At 39.1% G+C, this 22,539-nt stretch overlaps 1 protein-coding gene across 2 annotated transcripts in view; it reads right to left on the bottom strand.

The window, feature by feature from the left end:
• Window positions 1–328: 328 nt before the first annotated feature.
• The window catches only part of LOC130911314 (lysine-specific demethylase phf2-like), a 173,696-nt gene continuing 151,485 nt past the window's right edge, over window positions 329–22,539 (bottom strand). Inside the window, exons 17-21 of one of the 2 annotated variants that reach the window (XM_057829196.1) lie at window positions 13,570–13,889; window positions 13,350–13,445; window positions 13,165–13,274; window positions 12,793–13,096; window positions 329–1,489 (exon numbers count right to left, since the gene is read on the bottom strand). In XM_057829196.1, the coding sequence (XP_057685179.1) occupies window positions 1,401–1,489; window positions 12,793–13,096; window positions 13,165–13,274; window positions 13,350–13,445; window positions 13,570–13,889 (919 nt within the window). In that variant the 3' untranslated portion in view covers window positions 329–1,400. The remainder of the gene's footprint in view (window positions 1,490–12,792; window positions 13,097–13,164; window positions 13,275–13,349; window positions 13,446–13,569; window positions 13,890–22,539) is intronic. The other variant, XM_057829195.1, reaches the window with a different exon arrangement.

The following is a 22,539-nucleotide window of genomic DNA, read 5'->3' as shown; positions in this document are numbered from 1 at the left end:
AGTGAGGGGATACGCCACCACTCCCCAGGCCCGCCCCCACCACCCACCGACAAAGCCCCCCAACTGACACGGCACACCGCGTGACCCCCGCAGCCCACTAGGCCCAGGACGGGACAAGATCCCCACCTGGAGGTGGCGCTGACCTGCCGACCCACCGGCACTCTGCCGGCAGCCCGAGCCTGGGCCCGAGGAGGATGCCCAGGTAGAAATGTGAGAGAAAGGCAGAGGCAGGAGAATGCCGAAAGACCGCTGCAGGACCGGATCCTTGACCGTTCCCGCATCCGGCAGCCCAGGCAAAGAGGAGGCCCCGCGCCGGAGCCCCGCCACAAAGACGAGGGTGATACCAAACTAATACTGTGGCTGCCGTTGGCGCTACATTTCAAGGACCCACACTCACCACGTTGACCTAGCTGGCATCAAAATAAGTGGAAGCCTGATTGCTTGAGGCTATAAATCTTGAAAGATGTGGGCGTGGCTGGTGTGCAAACGTTGGTCTTCGCAAATATGACACCACGAACAAAGAAGTGGCTGTCAAATGACATCACGAACAAAGAAATGGCTGTAACCTCGAAGCAATTTGTTTAGATGAAGGAAATTAAATGTATATTGTAAATATTTTCAAAATACGTTTTCTCTGCAAAACATGCACAACATGCTCCAACTCGATGAGTAAATGCCAAACATTTCCAGCAACATGAGACAAAAATATATATTTTGGGGAAAAATATCGACGACCTGCACAAGCTCACCCTTGAAATGAAAATCATGAGGCTATAACATCCCTGAAAAAGCTTCAATTTGGCCCATACAAGGTTCCTGCCTGTACTTTGACAAATATAAATAATGGTCAGGTTTTGCCCCATCTACCTGGTAAATGAAAAACACTACAACAATATTTGGCAATAATTTCATGGAATTTCCCATTGTCAATAGGTTGTGGCAAAAATTGCAACGTATATTGTATAGGTGACCATAGTCGGCGTGAAAAACAAACAAAAAAATAAAAACAGTTCACTAGGGCCACCAAAAAAAAAGGTGGGGGGTCCATTAAAGTCCAGCAGGATAGAATGCGATATGCACACTTTCTATTTGACATGTTATACAAGAAATATTAAGGACAAAAATCCCCTTCAAAATGACCAAACCCGAGAACATATGCAATTGAATACATGCAAAGAAATATTGGAATGCTTGCAATGTACTTTTATAACCCCAGATAACTATAATGTAGTAAAATCAGACATGTTTTATTTAAAAAAAAAAAAACAAAAAAAAAACATATTTATAGTAGGTAATGTACAGTTTAATAGCTCAAAGTTAAGTATAAGGAGAGGCCATTTCATCTTTTTCTTTTCTTGTAATCAGGAAAAAAAGAGGGTCCATGACTTTAGTCCTTTATGCTACAGGAGGAGTTTTCCATTTCGATGGATCTTTAAAATCTTTCCAAGTCTCTGTTTTGCTGTTGCCATGCCTTTCTTTAGCCGCTTCGCTGTAAAAAGAGCAAGGTGAGACAATTAATAAGACAAATTTACCCATTGCATTGCTTCTTTTAAGTGATTAAATCACGACAGCAGAATGTAACTCAAAATATCCATTTGAAAAGTGTGCAAATGTGTTTTCAAGTCTGCGGGAGTGAGGTAAAGAGGCAACATACACCCTTATTATCCACTCTCATAAACTCATGACTGACAACTAATAACTAAATGCAGTCTGGTGCCGTCAAAATAAACCCAACAACAACAACAAAAAAACATAAAACAAAGGCAAGGCAAGGCATTTTTTTGTATAGCACAAGTGATTTACATCACATGAAAATCCCCAAAACACAAAATGATACATAAAAGTCCCATTCAATTATCAAGACAGTCAAAACCCAAAACAATTGAAACAGGAAATAATGATTAAAAAAATAAATAAATAAAAAGCAGGAGTTGAAATTTGAACTATCTGGGCAGTTATGTTACTGTACGCTTTGATACACAATAGCATTTTTAGCCCTGATTTAAAGTAGCTAACAGTTCGAGCAATAGAGGTTCAACAATTAATCGATTAATCGACAACTAATCAATTAGCAAATTAAGCGACAACTATTCTTGGACCTTCTTAACCCTAAACTTGTCGAAATTCTTGAAATTATAACATGCATATAACTTTTCAGTTGTACATATCAGATTTCTTCATTATATTTTTGTTAAGTCAAAGTAGGACATGAACAAAAATCTGCTTTTACTTTGAAAACAGCAATTCATATTTTTGCCAATTTTCGGACATCTTACTGTCTTAGACATCTTACTGGCGTCTTAGAAGGCTGCAACAACTAATGAATTAAAATAGATTAGTAAATTAGTTGCCAACATATTTGATAATCGATACAGTTGTAGACTACATGTAAGTCAAGAAGCAGTAATAAAATATTATTTTTGACAGAAATAGTCATCCATTTTGTCTTTGTTACTTACAAAATGTTTTTACTTAGTTTTGTTAAAATGACTGTTCTGCCTATTGGCAAAATGTGCATTTGAGTATAATGTTGACTATAGTTTTGTGATGCATGCTTTTATTTTGCAGCAGGAAGCGTAGAGCAGGTAGTACTTCCGCTCGTAAGTAAGAGCGCATGTACACACGAAGAATAACGTATTTGCGCACACAAAGAGGAGCGCACACGCACATAAGAAGAAAAGCGTATTTACCCCCATGAAGAAGTCGTGCAGCCGAGTGCGAGAGGGGGAAAGATTACAGTTTAGATAGCTGTCTAGCTAGGAATTAGCTCCAACGACTTGGCTAGGACGGTACAATGATGTATAAATGTGTTCTTGGATAGTTATTTTGAGATTTAAGGGGGTATTTAGGGGTACTTAAAGGGTTAATTCTGACTTTCGTGGCAATTCTAGTTACGTCACGATGACGAGCTAAAAACATGACTTCGGAGATTAAAACATAACGAGCAGTGTTTGGGGCGTGTCATTCATGTGAGATGTGCTGCGTGTTTAGGATGTACACTGCTGGCCAAAAGTATTGGGACCCCCGCAATTCTGTCAGATAATGCTCAATTTTTCCCAGAAAATGATTGCAATTACAAATTCTTTGGTAGTAACATCTTCATTTATTTTGCTCGTAATGAAAAACACACCAGAGAATGAAAAAATAATTAAATCATTATCATTTTACATAAAAGTCCAAAAATGGGCTGGACAAAAGTATTGGCTGAGGGAGGTACTACTCGATTTAGGCTGCGCTCCATCTTGCTTGTTTGGAAAGATTTGTTTTGTTGTTTTGTTATGGCAACATACACAGGCAGTGATGAATGCAGTGAATACTTTCTTCTTCCATTGTAGGATTTTCATGCTATTGTTGACACAGTTGATGATGGAACATGTACTGTATGTTCGACATCATGAAAATTAGAGATGTCCCGATCGATCGGGATGCCGATCGATTGGGTCCGATCACGTCATTTTCAAAGTATCGGAATCGGCAAAAAAATATGGGACATGCCTTTTTAAAAAATATATATATTATTTAATTAAATCGTTTTCTAATTGTATTTAACATTACAGACATAAATTGTTACACTCATCCAGAGTCTTTAGTTTAGGCTTAAGGTAGGGTTATCAAATTTATCGCATTAACGGCGGTAATTAATTAAAAAAAAAATTATCACGTTAAAATATTTAATGCAATTAACGCATGCGCTGCACGACCCACTCATGCATTGTCGCGTTCGATCTATATTGGCGCCATTTTACCAATATATAGAGCTAAAAGGCAGCGTTAAATGAGTAGAGTGAATTTTGGCAGCCTTTGGAGCCTTTTTTTTAATTGGCTAAAGCCTTACAATCTCTCTCCCAACGATTAGAAATATCGTGGGAAACAATGTGAGGAAAAGTGTAGTAGTCTTTTATCGGGAATAATATCGGGATCAGCAGATACTCAAACTAAAATGATCGGGATCGGATTGGGAGCAAAAAAACATGATCGGAACAACCCTAATGAAAATATATGAGTACACAAAATGAAAAACAGTCTAATTCCGATGACGAATTCCGTACACGTAAGGTAAGCTGCTGTTAGCTGTGTGTTAGTCAGTCTAAAACAGAGCCACTTGGCTTACCTGGTCAGTAAGGGGCAGTTTACATGGTGACTCTCTGAGAATACGAACAAATTTGCATTTGCATTTGCATTTGCGTCTCCATTTGAACAATGTCGAAATTCAGCATGAAAACGATGTAGTATTCATGCCAAGTCCTAGGGGGCAGTGCAGATTTACCAGGCGACAGAGAATGATGCACTTTGACCCCACCAAGCTCCCTCAGCCCGGAAAAAAATATGCCCGCCCATTCGAAGCGATGTCATTTTTGTTTTGTTCAAAAAGGCACAAAAATTGAAACGTTCAACATATTTAATTTAAAAATACTATTAAAACAGTAAATTAAAGCTGGCATTCCGCCATATTTGCTGTTTTTAATGTTTAGTAGCAGCGCTGCACACGCCCAATGTACGAAATACGAGTGCTGACATTAACAGCGCGGTCTCGCGCGGCAGGAGCCTTTGATATGCATGGCGAGGAAGCCCCCCTCAATCGGATTCTTTCACTTTGGAGGCAGGATTCAGAATTTTTCTTTTTCGCCTTCCGTCTTTGCTGGCACCATATGCACGCGAGGCGAGTCCGCAACTCAGTTTTTGCGTCTTTGTGTCGCAGAGTCGCCATGTAAACTGCCCCTATGTCTTGTGGACAGTCTTTTGGCGAAATAGCATTTAGCTAATAGCCCATTTTCAGCTGTTTTGTTTGGTAAATGAAAGCAAAACAAATCTTAGGCTTCCCAGTGTTAAACGCTCGGACAATATATATATATATTTTTTTTTACAGTTTGTGGCTTCCGGGTGGTTTTAATTGAAAATGATGAGGTGCTTTTCCTGCTGAGTGTGTATTGTCATCAAAAAGTTGGCATTGCCCTTGTACACCAGGGGTGGGGAACCTATGGCTCGCAAGCCAGATATGGCTCTTTTGACGGCTGCACCTGGCTCGCAGACAAATCTTCAATTATTAAAAAATAAAAACAAACAAACAAAAAAGTTTCGTTATGTAATGGTCGTAAGGGCCACAGTGGAAGCGTTAAAAAGAGCAACTGGTAAGGGGCGCTCACATTTTTTCCATTGGCAAGCCAGTGATCAGGCGACATTCAGGACAGGAACGTCTGAAAAGTCTGATGATGCCTGTGGCAGTCGGTTGAAATAATAGCTATGCATATGTAGCGTGGTGCAGACAGAGATTAAATGCTTCAGTCTGTTGCTACACATTTAATTTTGTTTTTTCTTGTACAGATGAAACAAGAAAAAAAAAAAAACGTCCGTCTCGCATTGCTGCACACAGACGGCTCATTTCTTATTCGCTCTAAAATGTGAATTCTTATATAATTCTTATATAATTTATTATAATTATATTAATAAACAAATACAAGTTTTTGTGACAAAACATTTTTCTGCATTTTAGACACTAGCATTCACTTGTCATCCGCTCGCCATTACGAACACATCTGCAGTCATACATAAACATACTTAACGATTAACATATTTCTGAACTATATTAACACAGGACACATCACAATCATCCTAAAATAACGCAATCCGCTAATATACACAGTGAAATTATATTCTTTTTCTCACCTGAAACAAGAAAAAAATACTAGTTGTTTACAACGTCCGTCTCGCATTGCTGCAAAGACGGCTCATTTCTTATTCGCTCTAAAATGCAAACATTTATTGCCCATGCACGCCAAGAAGCGAACACTGCTCCCTGCTGGTTTAAAAGCGTAAGTACAACAGTCTTTTAAGGCTGAAATTTGTGTGTATATTTTCCACAAACACAATGAAATAAGATGAAAAATTTTAAAAATCTGTATCTATATATCTATCTGTGGACACAACAAAATATTAAAATAACTTTTTAGATTATTTAATTATTATTTCTTATTTAATGAAATTATTTATTATTATTTACATGAGTTATTAAAACTAATTCAGAGACTTATTGTACCGTTACATATTACTTGTATTTTTAGTTTGAAACATATTGTATGGCTCTCACAGAATTACATTTAAAAATATGTGGTGTTCATGCAGCGGTCGCGTTAACCGAATATTTTCCGTCGTTGACTGATTTTTTAAAACGGTGACGGAAAAAACTGAAGTCCACCTGTCATTTTGACAGGTTGCAATTCACACCCCAGACCACAGGGTGGCGAGTGAGCATATTAATTAGCTATTGTCTCTCTTGATGCATGACGTCGTTGGCCTTACTCTGAAAAATGTCAAGGCAACGGAGTGTCCGAAGTTTCTTCAAAAAGCCCCAAAACGATGATGGTGTTGATAAAAGAGGTGAAAAAACGGGGACTGCACAAGCGGGCACGCAATTCAAGTCCATGCGCACCAGGAGGAAGGTGTAAGACTCCGTTCAGGCCACAGCAGGTGAACTGTTAATTTCATTGTTCCATAATGTAGCCTACCTACTGGGGCCACAGTCAGCTGTTTTTGTCACTGTGGAGAAAAAGTTACATATTCATCTGCTTGATGTGTGATGGCACGGTGTGGATTCTCTGTTAAACTTGTTCAGACAGAATATTAATTTAAAATGAATGAAAACTAAATACTATGGAATATGTTGAAGCGGTATGCAATGTTAAGAGTCTTGTTAGCTCGAATTGCTGTGTCCAGCCGCTGTAGCTCTGCTGCTCTCTGTGAACTCTCTATTCAAGCCGGAACGCGCGCGGCTCTTAAGTGTCTCTGTCACGTGACTGTGTAGCTAACGCGCTCGGCCAAATGGACACACAAGTACGGAAGGTGAATTATGCCAAACAAAGGGTCACCACAATGTCATTATCATCATTTAAAAAATTTAAGTGACGGGTAAAAATAGATTATGACCGGATTTTTGTGACCCTGTCAGTCAAAATGACAGACAACGAAAAAGTCTAGCGCAACCTCTGTGTTCATGGCTCTCTCAGCCAAAAAGGTTCCCGGACCTCTGTTGTAGACGCTCCAATATGTGCTTGTCTGTCATTGTTCATTCGAAATTGTTGGAAATCTTTATCTATTTTGGGACTAAAATTTCTGATTTTTACAGAGGAAAACATTTTGAATAGCTGTCGACTAAAACGAAATCAAATTTGTATAAAATTTCGTCGAATAAATAGACGAAAACTAACACATTTTTAGAAACACAAGTCGTGGTCGAGCAACCCCTGATACATGCGCTTTCTTGGCAAGTTTGGACACTGGAAGAATGGTTCCACTGCTCCAGTTGCTAAGGTACATTATATCTCGATGTAAGTTTGTGTGGAACTGTATTTCACAACAACAACAAAAAACTATTTTGCTCTCGCCAAAACTAGCTAAGCTCTTTACAAGGCTATAACAATCTCTACTAAGGTAAGTGGCAGTTTTCTTGTGCAACAAGGGTAGTCGATCGAGAGCCAAGTGAGTAGGATGTGTTCTAGTGGCGACAAAGCTGAGCGAAATGGCTCCCAGCCGGATTAAAATGGCGACTTGCAGAAGGGGTGTGGAGGTTGAGAAAAAATTGACAGAGGACCTGGTCATGCAATAATAGTATTGTACTAAACCACAGCAAATGCACATGTACGTATGCATTTAAATACTACTATATTTGTATACTGTTCGCTTGATTTAACTCCAAACTACTTACGCATGGACACAAATGCACTGTACTCTTGGGAGCGATGATGCGATGTAGGATTTCAACAGAAGGCAACTTCAGAACGAGCGTGTAGCAGCAATGAAGCAAATTTATTTTACTTTCCTTCATTTAATAATTTATATTTTTAGACAGTGTGCTGAGAAATTTTGTGCGCCTGACACTTCCAAGCATTTTCGAGGACCTTATGCATAAATTCAAGCATTTTTCAAGCAACCTTGAAAACACGACAGTAAAATCCAAGCATTTTCAAGGATTTCAGGGACACTTAAGAACCCTGTAAATAGGCTTCCCCATAACTTGCCTTCTGAATAAATGAGGAAATGAAATGGCTTGTGGCTTTTAAAGAGGGAGGCGACAGAGAAGTCTTGAAGTTCATTTGGTAAAACCCTCTCCCGAGCATGTAAGATCAGTTCTCAAATTAATAGTTTTTGTTCTTGTTTCTCCTTTTTCTCGGATTTGAATGTCCGTCCTTTGTGCAACAGAAAGCCCAGTATTTCCCCTATTACAGAATTAATAGACTCTTTAATTTTCATTAAACCCGCATACAAATAGACCCCTTGGTTTCACCTTGCATGTTTTCCCTGTACTTTTTTTAATTTAGATTTTTAAACTGCAGTTATTCTAGTTTCCTCCCATACAGGTAGTCCCTGTGTTACGATGTACTCGACTTGACGCGATTTCACATTTTCGACGCCGGAGTCTCGTCCGCTATTTTGTCTCCGGTCAATTTTTTTTAGTCGTATATACAGTACCTAATTGTACCTCACAGTATCTTATTTTTTTACTTTACTTAATTAATGTGACATGTTCTGTCCTCACCAAACGTGGAGTTGTTCAGCTTTATAGATAGAGAACAAGGCCATTGTGCTTTTTGAAGCTTTTTACTTTCTTCACCTCTTACAATTTTAACACAAATATGTACACTTATGTTCTAAATCAGACATGTCCAAAGTCCGGCCCGGGGGCCAAATGCGGCCCGTGGACAAATTTCATCCGGCCCCCAGCCTCTGTCATAAAATCAATAATGTCTGGCCCACACACAGACTTAATAAACTGGTCAGCAGTACTGCTACCAGCATATGAAGTAGCTTACACACTAAATGCTGCTCCTCATTTACCAACTAAAAGGCAGCAGCACTCTAAGCAACATGTGTGTGACCCTTTACTCCCAATATTCTAAAACGGTGACAATCAACAAAAACAACAAAGTTGACTATGCGACGGCCAACGCTTCAAGGATAGTTGGAAATTGGAGTATTTCTTCACTAAAATGCGCAACAACTGTGTCTGCCTCATTTGCAAAGAGACAGTCGCTGTTTTTAAAGAGTTCAGTGTGAGGCGATATCAACAATCAAGACACGTTGACATGTACGACAAGATTACAGGGAAGATACGGAGCGAGAAATTGAAGCAACTTGAAGCTAGTTTAACTTCACAGCAGCAATATTTCGCAAGAGCCCGAGAGTCAAAAGAGTACGCCACAAAGGCTAGTTGCGAGATTGTTGAAATTAATAATTTAAAAAAATAATGAAGCAAATGTGACACAAAGAATGGCTTGCTAAAATTTGCTTGAATATATTGTTCTACGTAAACGACGTCAGTCAAGGTCGGCCCCCCACATTTTTACCGCACCAAATCTGGCCCCCTTTGCAAAAAGTTTGGACAACCCTGTTCTAAATGAAACACGTTTTAACAATAAAACATCCATGTCAGACATCTGAGTCAGTTTCTCACCAGAGGACAGTTTGTCCTCAATCATTAAACAAAATACAATACTTTTGGATAGTTATTTTGAGATTCGGGGGTACATAAAGGGTTAATTCCGACTCAAACGGAAATTTGGGTTACATCGCCAGCGTAGGAACAGAACTCGTTTGTAACTTGGGCACTATACCTGTATTTTAAAAACTGTGTGTACTGGGCTGGGTGAAGACCAGGGGTGAAAGTGGACCGGAACGCACCGGATCGGCATTCCGCCATGAAATACGATGGCGGAATGCCGTTCCGGCATATGGTGCTTTGATCCCGAAAATATGACGGCAACTGTCAAAACCCAATGTTTAAAAAAAACAAAACCTGCCAAGCTGCCACAGACGCATCTCCACTAAGAACAATCTACTAATGTCAGATTTACATACACAAGTGTTAACAATACAATACAAGCTTGCTTAGTGTCATCCATTTCCACTGATTTTTATTATTTATTTATTCTACGTAGTTCTCCCCAGCGTCTCTCTCTATCTGACAAGTCGCATTGCCTGTAGCCCTTTTCACACATATTATCAGGGAATTTCCCGTATAAGGTAACGCAGGATTTACTCTCGTCATTGCTTTCATGGATGAATAGATTCCGAGAATGAAGCCGGTTGGACGCTTTCACAGACTTGTCCTGTGTTGCCCACTGGCACTCTCTGTGCGTGGAAGGCTGCTGGGCGATTTTATAACCTGGACATTATGTCATTTTTGGTCAGCATTGTCACAATGTTGGTCAAATCCTGTCGTGTTTTGTTCCGGAGGGAGCGTTCCCTGACGTGTAACTGTAACCAATTTAAGGTCATCAAGAGGTAAGATCGGGCCTAAAAAAATCCAGCCTGACCCGACCCGCCCGAGCCCGATCAATTAACTTGATTTGCAGGCCCGAAAAAACCCACAATGTTATGTTTTATTTGTAGGCCCGAGCCCGGAAAAAAAAAAACACAATTTTATATTTTATTTCTAGGCCCAAGCCCGAGAAAACCACCTCAAAATTCTATGTATTATTTGTGAGGAGGAGAGGGAAGGGATACTCCAGTCAGACCTGGACAGATCACTGCTTGCTGCTTGGAAAAACGGACTGGTTTCATTTTGCGTGATCACATTTGGTGACAATGCCTGTGCATTAAAGCCTGTCTTTTGTAACAAAGTTTCAGTTGGCAGAAAAAAAATGCAACTTTTCTTAATGTTCTTAATGCTTAATTTTTATGATCATTTTAAATGCATTTACACAACGAAATAACGCTGGAAAAGTTTGTAAAATGTAAATAAACGGATGCGGTTTTGCATCGCAGAGGAGAAAGAGTAAAAAGAGGGCGCATGGCACGCTCTGGCTCTGCAATGACCATACAGTCTTTTTTATCCAAATTCTTTATTTGATAACAGGTATTCCTTTGTTTAACATCCATACATCGTTTTGGTATACGCATATAAATATATATTTATTTTAAAAATTTAGCGAGAACCCCGGCCCGACCCGAACGTAATGATTGACATTTTAATTTCGTTATGTTTTCAGTTTAATTTAGCCATCTCCAGCTTGCCCTGTTTATAGCCCTGCTTTCACACACAACAGGAGAAAACCAACGCAGGCATGGTGAGAACATGCAAACTCCACACTGGAAGGCCGGAGCCCGGGATTGAACCCTTGATATCAGAACTGTGAGGGGAATGTGCTAACCACTGTGAAACCTGTTGTCTTTTATTGTGTGTTATATTTATACCTGTGCCAAAAGTTCTTGCATTTTGGTGGTTTTAGGAGGTTTAAGCCCCCCCCCCCCCCCACACACACACACACAAAAAAAAAAAAAAAAAAAAAAAAAAAAAAAAAAAAAAAAAACAAAGGGCTCTGTGCCGAACTTTATGTTAGGGAGTTCTGGCAAGAAATTCTAGCCACTTTCACCCCTGGTGAAGACTCAGTTGTAGGTGTCAATGTCAGGGTAAATGGTTGTTTGTTTGTACAGTACACATCATAATTGAGTGCACCTTCTTTGGAAAGTAAGGTTTCAAGCAATATCTCAATTAAGACCAGAACAGCCATTCTCATTTAAACATAACTTTTTAAACAGAACTTTAACATAACTTTGTACACTGCTTGTTGACTCGTACCATGAAACGGGTTGTTGATAGAACAAAACTAACCATTTTATTAAAACTGGTTGGTGCAAAAGTGAATACACCCTTAATATGAACTGCCATATCTAGTATGTTGTATGATCTCCATGACTTTTAAGGACGTAGCAAGTCTTCAAGTAATTGAATGAAGCAGTTTATGACCAATGAAAACATCTTGTTCGAGTCTTAAGAATGACCTATGTTGTAGAGTTAGAGAGTGACGCTCCACTTGTATCTTCAGAATTCCCCCACAGTAGGGTTCAGATCAGGAGACATACTTGGCCAATGAATCACTCGGACACTGTTCTTCTGAACAAATGCTACAGTGACATTGGCAGTGTACCAGGGGTCATTGTCATGTTGGAAAACTGAATGACGACCACAGGCATGGAGTGTTGGTAGCATCTTAGCTTTCAAAATACAACAGTATGTCCCCGAATTCATGATTACATCAATTAAATAAAGCTTACCAAAACCTGCAGCACTCATACAGCTTCATATAAGGAAACTGCCGTCATGATGTTTTACTCTAGGCACCATGCACTTTTCTGTGTATGCCTCACCTTCGCTACACCAGACAGTGTTGAAGCAATCGTTTTTTTTTTTTTTATTTTTTTTTTAAGCCAAGGTTCATCATCATCAGTTATTTAGCCAATATAAAAATATATCTTATGTCAGAGTGTATGTTCACTGATAATGGTTTAGAGTTAACTGTATGTAATACAACATTGAAAATGGTAGTGTCTTATTGTAATAAAAAAGTTACCAAGGTGGCCAGCTGGTGAGTGCTACCTTACCTCAGTCCATTCCTGCAAAAAAAGGATGAGTTGTCTATTTTTGCACATAAACTGTGAATTACAGAATGTTAGAACAATAAAAACACAAATTCACAAGTTTGATTTTTTCTTCTGTCTGGTTTGCACTTTGATAACAGCTGTTTTTTGTTGTTGTTTTGACTTAGCCAATAAAACACACTTTAACTTTAAAATGCTGTGATTAAAAAAAACGTTTGGTTTTTCCTGTTGTACCAAACCTCACTGAACCGTGATCCCTGTATCGAGGTACGTACCAAACTGTGACTTGTGTGTACCGTTACACTGCAAATAAACATGTGCTTTTTGCACCTATAATACTGGCAGCAGAATTCTGCTTCATTCTTTAGGCGAGAAGAAGGTATTAATTTGCACGCACTGTGCATCCTTTCAGTAACTCACCTTTAACATCTGCAGAAACACCACGATCCCCTTTTGTTATCGGATGGCTATTGGCGCCAGTAGAGTTACGCTTCGGAGAAGACACTGATGTTGTCCTTTGGCTGAGAAACACTCCTGGTGCCATGGGCTGCGACCCTGCTGGCAACTTGATTGTTTCGCTATTCAGCTCATGGTCTGTGAGGTCGCCATCCTGTGAGTCCTCATTGTGGTCTGACGAGCTAACATCTTGAGAGACATTTGGTGGCTCCTCTACTAGTGTCGTCTTCTTTTTGATGACTTTCTTCTTTGTTTTTTGTCGCTCCTCCTGTTGTAATTGTTTTGCCTATTACATCTGCTTCAAGTATATGATTAAATTACCTTGAGTTTACACACCTGATGAGATAGCTTTGCTGCAGCAGTAGCCAGGCCGGTTTCTATGGAGGCAACACGTGCGCCTTCTCTTGCAGGCCTTCCCTGTCGAGGAACTGAGGGTACTATGCGAGCTGCGAAAAGATTGAAAGAAATACTTAAACAGCAGAAAAAATAGTAAGTAGAACGTTATCACACGCTGAAAAAACCTGTTGGACTGTATGGTATATCATCGCTGTTTTTCCGTTTTTTTGATCTGGATTTAAAAACAGGATTGTCCTCCTCTGACTCCAATGATGGATAAACTAAAAAAAGAAGCAACATACAATTTTAGCCAACACAATTTTGAGCCATTGCTAAAAATAACTGGCCTATTCGCATAAAATGACAATAGACAAAACAGAGAAATACATTTATTTTGGATTTTACCATAATCTGAGTCTTTGAAGCATGCATCCATGTGATCCTGGTCATCATAATCGATAGTCTCAATACTGCTGCTCTTCTGAGGTTTCGTCAAGAAGCGTTTAGTGAACTGCTTGTTATTGCTGGTGCGGCCAATTTGAACTCCTCTTGTGGCCTTCTTGCTGGTCAGCGAATTTTGCATGCTGCAGATGTCCTTTGACTGACTACTGTTTCTTGAGTGATTGCTGCTCCACTGCTGCTGCAAATTATCTGACGATGGCAGATTTGCCATTGACAGCATGCCCTGAATGGCCTCTTGTGTGCTTGGAGATGCAGGTCGCTGACTGTAAGTATGGCAATGGGAAAACACAAAAACAACAATACGCCAATTACAGAACAACCACAATCCTCACAGGGATGGCAAACTGTGACAAACATTTGAGGAGGTCTTTGAATTCTACGTGCAGTAAATATCAACAATTCTTTTTGCTGCTATTTTCTATTGTTATTTTGTATCACCAAATCAATTTAATGTGTCCCTCATTGTTTAGGCATGTTGTCTATTGTTGTGCCAGTGCACTGTACTGTTGATATTAGTACCAGCTATGTCTTTTTTTTTTTTTTGCCACAGTTACTTTTGAGTAGTAATCTGATCAGGGATTACCCATCACTCGTTTGAAAAATAATTTTGCAGCAAGGCTGAGAACGAAAAGTGGTATTTGACAAATTTGCGCCTCTGATTGTGGCTCTACTGAGCCTTCTCTCGCTAGATTAAAGCTACAGACCTGTCAATCATCGTTAACTTTAAGTATCAAACGCAGGCTGTACAGCTTGGCTGCACGGTGGGACAGTCTTTAGCACGTCCACCTCACATTTCTGTGCGCCTACATTCTGTGTTGGCGCACCTGAAGAAAAAAGGTACAACCGATGCAAAAAGTAAGTGTGGAGCCTTAGCAATATATGTTGCGATGTTAATTTTTTCCAACATCATTCAGGCCTCATTATTTATTTATTTTTGTACTTTTTAAGGGCTAAAATGTAACAAAATAATCCAGAAATACAATGGCATTGTCAAAGATACTAAAATATAACATATTTGGAACCCCAAAAAAAAGAGTCCCGATAACTGATCGGGACTCAACAGGTTCTCAAAATCAGATGATTCAGACTCGTGTAATCGGGACAGTCATATATTGGGACATATATATACTAAATAATAGATATCGATTAATGATTCAAAGCTAAAATTGATAGACATTTTGAATAATAAATATAATCACTTACCTACTTTTTATGGCTGGGTTGAAACAAAAGCGGTTGCGCGGTGTCTGTAAACGGGGGTCTCCAGGGTAAAACGGACAAATAAAAAACAATTTAGGGGCTGAATGCGCCATTAAACTGCTGTGGCAGCATGTAGACATATTGTTCAATCAAACACAAGAGTTCTTTTGGATTAATATATAGCAGTTTATTTTAAAGAGGGGTGCAAGAGCAGAAACTACTTTTTCAGCTTTGTGTTTTCCGCCATATATATACAGTGAGGAGCAGAGGTATTTGCAACCCTTGTGATTTTGCAAGTTCACCCCCTTAGAAAATAGGTAGAGGTCTGAAAATTAAATCATAGATGCATTTCCACTCATAGAGACATAATCTAAAAATAAATAAATAAATAAATAAAAAAAATCCAGAAATCACATTGTATGATTTTTAAAATAATTTATTTGTAAATTCCTGGGGTTCATAAGTATTTGTACCCTTGGGATTCCATAATAATTATGACACTCAAAGAGTTGTTAGTCTAACTTAAAATAGTCCACCTTTACCCCATGGGTAACCACCCATCTACCACCCGTTTGAGCTCATTATTGTCACATGTGCACCCCACAGTCAGTCATAGTCTAACTACTACCATGGGCAAGACCAGAGAGCTTTCAAAAGACACCAGAGAAAAAAATTGTTGAGCTCCACAAAGCTGGAAAAGGCTATTGAACAACTGAAAAGCAGCTTGGTGAGAATAAATCAACAGTTGCATCAGTTTTTTAGAAAATGGAAAAGGCTTAACACGACTGATAATCTACCTCAGACTGGGGCGCCATGTAAAATCTCTCCTCATGGGGCATCACTCATTCTGAGAAAAAGTGAGGGGTCAGCCTAGAACTATACGGCAGGAGCTAGTCAATGACCTGAAGAGAGCTGAATGCACAGTTTTGAAGGCTACCATCAGTACAACATTACGGTGCAATGGGTTAAATCATGCATTGCTCAGAATGTTCCCCTGTTGAGCCAGTACCCTTGAGGGCCGTCTGAAGTTTGCCAGATACCATCTGAATGATGTAGACTGGTCATGTGGTCAGATGAGACCAAAGTAGAACTTTTTAGTGCAAACTTTACTCGTCATATATGGAGGAAAAGAAGGATGAGTACAATCCCAAGAACACCATCCCTACTGCGAAGTATAAGGGTGGAAACCTCATGCTTTGGAGCTGGTTTTCGGCAAAGGGGACAGGACGTCCGTTTTTTTTTTTTTTTTTTTTTTTAGATTAGAACTTGCAAAATCACAAGAGGTACAAATACTTCTGCTCCACACTGTGTATATACGGTACAAACATGGCGGAAAACACAGACGAGGCTGAAAAAGCAGTTTCTGCTCTTGCCCCCCTCTTATAAATAAACTGCTGTATTTTAAGCCAAAAGAACTGTTGAGTTTGATAGGAGAATATATCTATATGCTACCATCAGTGTTGTAACGGATTACTTAAAAAATTTAATTACCGATTATTGATTGCACCTCAAAAAAGTAATCTAGTTACTTCACTGATTACTTTATTATCAAAGTAACTAAGTTACTTTAAAAGTCACTTATCAATTACTTTTTACCAATTTTTCTCCTTTTGCTGCCTCAACATAAAAAAATAACAGAAAAATGTCATCGCGTGTAATTGAGTTTTTCACATAAGGCTTAATCTTTGTGAGTTAGCGGGGGTTTAATTAGTCGATGGAGTTGATTTCAACCACCATTGACTCGCCCTAGCTTAGCCATTCGGGAGCCCTAAAACTAACAAATAACTGACAAACTGCACGAAATTTGTTTAAATAAAGTCCAACGACTAATTAAATCCCCGCTAACTCCAAGATTAAGCCGAATGTGAAAAATTCTGAACTTCCCCTTTGAAATAAAGACCTAGCCATTAAAATGTTTTCAATAAAGGTTGTAAAGCAATAAAACAACAAAAATTAATGAAATGAACAAAAATCCTACAATGTACAGTTTTCATAATGGGTCAAAATCATTTTTCGAACAGATCATGTGACTAGCACCTTGGAGACTTTGCTTTGCTTAGCCAAAACTACACCAGAGGAGGCAAGATGGATATTTAGAATTTCTTTAAACCTAAGCTTTCAAACGCTACCAACAACAACTTAAACAGTTGATTGAACTCGAACAGTATCATTCAGGCCTGTTGAATGATACTGTCCATATATATATATATATACCGTAATTTCCCGAATATAAGGCGCACCCGTGTATAATGCGCACCCCAAATTTACTTGTAAAATCTAGGGAAAATTATTGTACCCGTTTATAACGCGCACCCGAATTTTGGAAGAAAACAGAGCTTGTGTACAGATACAGAGATGTCATTTTACTGACTGGTGAAACACAGCACAAGCATAGCACATTGGTAGTTCAAAACATTACCGTAAACTGACAATATTTACGGTAATAATATGATTTGACAACTTCTCCAACTTACCAGAATCTAGGAGAAAACAAAACAGATGTGACTTTTCTTTTAAAGGCTGCTGTATAACTTGCTCGTTTCCTCATGATGAATAAATGTTTCTTCCATGGATTGATACGGTAAAATGAAAGTGAGAACGTAAGTCGGAAATCCGTGAGAGCTCATAGCTGTCAACACGACAGTAAAAGGAACTATTGTTATTTGGGTTTGAGTTTCCCGAGGGACCGATATAGATGACGGACACAGGAAGTGTGTGTACTTACATTTGTAATGGTCCGAATTGCGGAGCTACAATAAACGTCGACTCAAATGAGTTCAAGAAACTAAATTATGTGCTTTATGAAGAGTGAAAAAAGCAGAATTTAACACAGACGAAATCATTTGGCCGATTAGAGTGAAGTATTACAGAAACAAAACGGTGACGTCACGTACCGTAATGGTCGGCAACGGGTCGCCGCATACGTTTCTTCAACACAACGTGGCCGTGTCAATGAAAAAAAATCGGTTTATATATATATGTAATACATATATATTTCTGTCTCCATCCATGTACCCGTTTATAATGCGCACCATGAGTTTACAAGTTGATTTTGGGGGAAAAAAGTGCGCGTTATATTCGGGAAATTACGGTATATATATATATATATATATATATATACATATATATATTAGGGCTGTCAAACGATTAAAATTTTTAATCGAGTTAATTATAGCTTAAAAATTAATTAATCGGAATTAATCGCAATTAATCGCAATTCAAACCATCTATAAAATATGCCATATTTTTCTGTAAATTATATATATATTCTGTAAAATAAATTGCTTGAATGGAAAGATAAGACACAAGATGGATATATACTTTCAACATACGGTACATAAGGACTGTAGTGGGCATTTCACTCTACTGTCATTTAAATCTGTCCATGCTGTCCTCACTCCGAAGCGTCTACTTTTTCCAAAGCTAGACAGCTAGTGAACGACTGATTTATTAATAAAATGGCCTCAAACCATTGTCCTCTTTAGACCGTCGTAAAACTACAAAAAAAAAGTACACAAGCATTGCATTAGCAACAACGTTAGCTTAGCACGCTATACAGGTTCACTAAAGATAAACAAAAAGCGTCTCACACAAAAAATATAACATTTCGCTTACTAACATAATATGTACATTCTTTACAACAACCATACTTACGGACAAATCTTGTCCAAGGATCATATAAGCACAACATTACAACGTAGGCGTCAGCCCGAGACGTCGTGCAGCCATATTGAACTGGCAAGAAAACAATAAACCATGTCGCAAAGGGACCACAAGAGTTCGCTGTTAGACAGCACAAAAAGCCTCACTGTAAAACTTACCAAAAGGCAGAATACTGTCTGAGCGGGACATGTGCGGTAATTGCGTCAAATATTTTAACGTGATTAATTAAAAAAATTAATTACCGCGCGTTAACGCGATAATTTTGACAGCCCTAATATACAGTGGGGAGAACAAGTATTTGATACACTGCCAATGGGAAAACCCATTGGCAGTGTATCAAATACTTGTTCTCCCCACTGTATATACATATACATATATATATATACTAAAGATACACGATAATATCGGTCACCGATAATTATCGGCCGATAATGGCAATTATGATGTCACACAGATAATCCAGATAATCAAAAAATTCAACCGATAATGCAATCCGATAATTATATAGTTGATTTTTCCTCCAAATGTGCGCAACCGAAGAATTCAGCACGCCGCCTCCTCAACCCCTCCCCTCTCTGAAGCCCCTGAGGGAGGAGGGGTTGAGGAGGCGGAGTTACAAGACAAGAAGTAGTTGAATATTATGGCGGCTGTTACTAAAAAAACGACGCTCTCGCCATCTGCAAAACATGTACCGTAGAAGTTCCACGAGGCAGAAAGAATGCGTCCTCATTCAAAACCACTAACCCAGCAGCCATTTAAAACTGCATCACAAAGAATTTTGGAACAAATATGAGGCTGCTGCTAGCAGGAATGCTAAAGCTATTGTAAACACTAAGTTAAACTACAGGGCTTGTGACGATACAGAGTCGGGCTGTTTGGGAATGCAGCCCAAGGCGGGTGGTAAATTCGCATCTAAGGCTAAACACCGGCACTACTGGAGACCGATAGTCAGCAAGTAGCCGTCTTCCGACGGAGCCCGCCGCTCTGGCCAGTCCGCCAGGCCGCCTCGCCATAGGCGGGGCGGGCCGAGCCCGGTTCCCCGGCCTCTGGACCTCCGGCGAACACCCCGGTTTCTTGAGCGTTCCCCCACGGCGTGCGAGCAGAGCCAGGACCCGAATACGCCGTGGCGAACCGGCCGGGGCGGGTGGATTATCCGGTACGAATGTAGCTGCCGCCGCCGCCGAGACGAGACACGTTTTTTTTTTTTTTTTTTTACCTTAATGACCCGATAACCAAAGCCCTGGATAAAAGAAATAATGCAGTTTATACGACCACCATTCTTCATGAAAAAGTGTTGTCTGGTAAGCAAGCTTATCATGACGGCACAGTGGTTATAAGATAATTTAAACATGGAGAAAACGAAGTCAGCCAGTCAAGAATGCATTCAGAATGTGAAATGACGAGCGGTCAGATGACTTTGTAACGCTGCCTTTATTTTCGGTTTAATAAAACTCAGGCACAAAACAACACGCACGCGGGTGCGAGCTCCAACTCCATCCAAACAGTACTGCCGTGTAGCAGTTTAGCTGCTGTAACGCAAATGTCGTCAAAGCCGCAAATGTAAACAAAGCGCTGCAGAATGGGTACATGACATCTCGCTCTTTTGAGATAATCATTTTCACAGTGTGCAACAAAGCATATAACATTAGCAATCACTTTTCAAATTATTTAACTTATTTCTCTGCTCAATTACAGTCACAGTAGATAATCAAATTCTTAAATCAATATTCTGTAGCCACAAATATTATTCAAAATCTTTCCTTCTTCAAGTTTTTTTTTTATTTTTTTTAGGATTAAGTATAATAATGTATTGCTTAAAACAAGGCTGTTAAGATTATTTTCAGCTAGCTATTTTTCTTCCAAGAAATCTGAGAGAAATACACTTGAAGCGATGGCAGATAATTTCACTTATTGCCAATAGATTTACACTTAAAACTGACTAGTTTTAAGGAGGTGTGTTTTGCAGCGGATTAATGTTATATATGTTAGGAATGGCTTACTTTTAAACGCATTTTTGTGCAACTTAGGTATTTACTCTTTAAGTAATTGTTGCCAAAGGTTTACCATTACACAATGTCAGACAATCTGTCATTATTTAGATGTTTGAATTGACGACTTGTTCATACTTTATGGTGAAAAAAGAGCAATAAATTATATTTTTGCACAGTAATATTTTCTTTTGTGTATACTTTAAAATTTTGCATAAATCTTTTAATAGAATTATCGGCTTGACAATATCGGTTATCGGTTGGAATGAGGAGGAAATTATCGGTTATCGGTATCGGTTGAAAAATGCATTATCGTGCATCACTAATATATACACACACACACATATATACATATATATATATATATATACACATATATATATATATATATACATATACCGTAATTTCCCAATATAACGCGCACTTTTTTTCCCCAAAATCAACTTGTAAACTCATGGTGCGCATTATAAACGGGTACATGGATGGAGACAGAAATATATATATACTAGAAACTGCAATTTCGGGAGAAATTACACCTTGGTCTTTCCTCTGTGGAGATACAGATCTTAGCCCCACTCAGGTCTATCAACAGAATGGACAATAATGCCAGTCAATGGCACGAAACAAAGTAAAAGCCATTAGAAATGAATGGGAGAATTGGACGTCCATGGACGTCAATGGCATCACCCTCCATAAGCGTCAAAGGAATTGGGGACATTTGGGGTACACGTCCTATTGATATCTGGTCATTTCCTGTTGATTTGGGAGCATCTTTTTTTTTGCCATTGAAAATGAATGGGAAAAAATTTGGACGTCCATGGACGTCAATGGCAGCACCCCCTATAAGCATCAATGTAGTCGGGGACGTTTGGGGGACACGTCCTATTGATATCTGGTCATTTTCTGTTGATTTGGGGAAAAAAAAAAAATTCCCATTGAAAATGAATGGGAAAAATTTTGGACGTCCATGGACGTCAATGGCAGCACCCCCTATAAGCGTCAATGGAGTTGGGGACGTTTGTGGGACATGTCTTATTGATATCTGGTCATTTTTTGTTAATTTGGGGAAATTTAGTTTTTTCCCCATTGAAAATGAATGGGAAAAATTTTGGACGTCCATGGCCGTCAGTGGCATCGACATCCATATAGTGAATTGAATCCAAGAACATTGGCATCAATAGATTCGACATATATGGCCGTCAATGGCATCAATGCAATATAAATTCCATTGGAAATCCCATTGAAATGAATGGGAAATTTTCCCATTAGAAATGAATGGGATAGTTTTTGGCAAATATCCCGGGAACCGTAATTTTTTTCCAAATTCTGTATACAATCTTTATGCCCCCCACCGTCCCGGAATTTTTGATGTCCAATTTGTGCGATTTGGTCAAAAATTGTAGGACAAGTAGCGTTTTGAAACTTTTTTTTTTTTTCCGGAAATTTGCCGTTTACGGGCGAACGGAAAATTTTTCGGGGCCGTTTGAAAAATTCCCATCGTCGCGCGAAAATTCCGGTCGTGCCGATACTTGAACGGTACCGATCGGAGGTATGGTTCAGGCTGCGCGGCGCGCCGAAAAAAACGTCAACAATTATTGAAGAATAATAATAACTAGAAACTGCAATTTCGGGAGAAATTACACCTTGGTCTTTCCTCTGTGGAGATACAAATCTTAGCCCCACTCAGGTCTATCAATAGAATGGACAATAATGCCAGTCAATGGCACTAAACAAAGTAAAAGCCATTAGAAAAGATTGGGAGAATTGGACGTCCATGTCCGTCAATGGCAGCACCCTCCATAAGCGTCAATGTAATTGGGGAAGTTTGGGGGACATGTCCTATTGATATCTAGTCATTATCTGTTGATTTGGAGGAAAAAAAAATTCCCATTGAAAATGAATGGCAAAATTTTTGGACGTCCATGGACGTCGATGGTATCAACTTACGTAGGCGTCAATGGAATCCAAGTACATTGGTTTCAATAAAATGAAAAAACATGATTAAATGCCATTAGAAATGAATGGGAAATTTGGACATCCATTGACGTCAATGGCAGCACCC

This window comes from Corythoichthys intestinalis, unplaced genomic scaffold (genome assembly GCF_030265065.1).
Source record: "Corythoichthys intestinalis isolate RoL2023-P3 unplaced genomic scaffold, ASM3026506v1 HiC_scaffold_26, whole genome shotgun sequence".
NCBI classification, from domain to species: Eukaryota; Metazoa; Chordata; class Actinopteri; order Syngnathiformes; family Syngnathidae; genus Corythoichthys; species Corythoichthys intestinalis.
The sequence above is the reverse complement of the archived record's forward strand: the minus strand, read 5'-3'. Positions and strand labels throughout refer to the sequence as shown.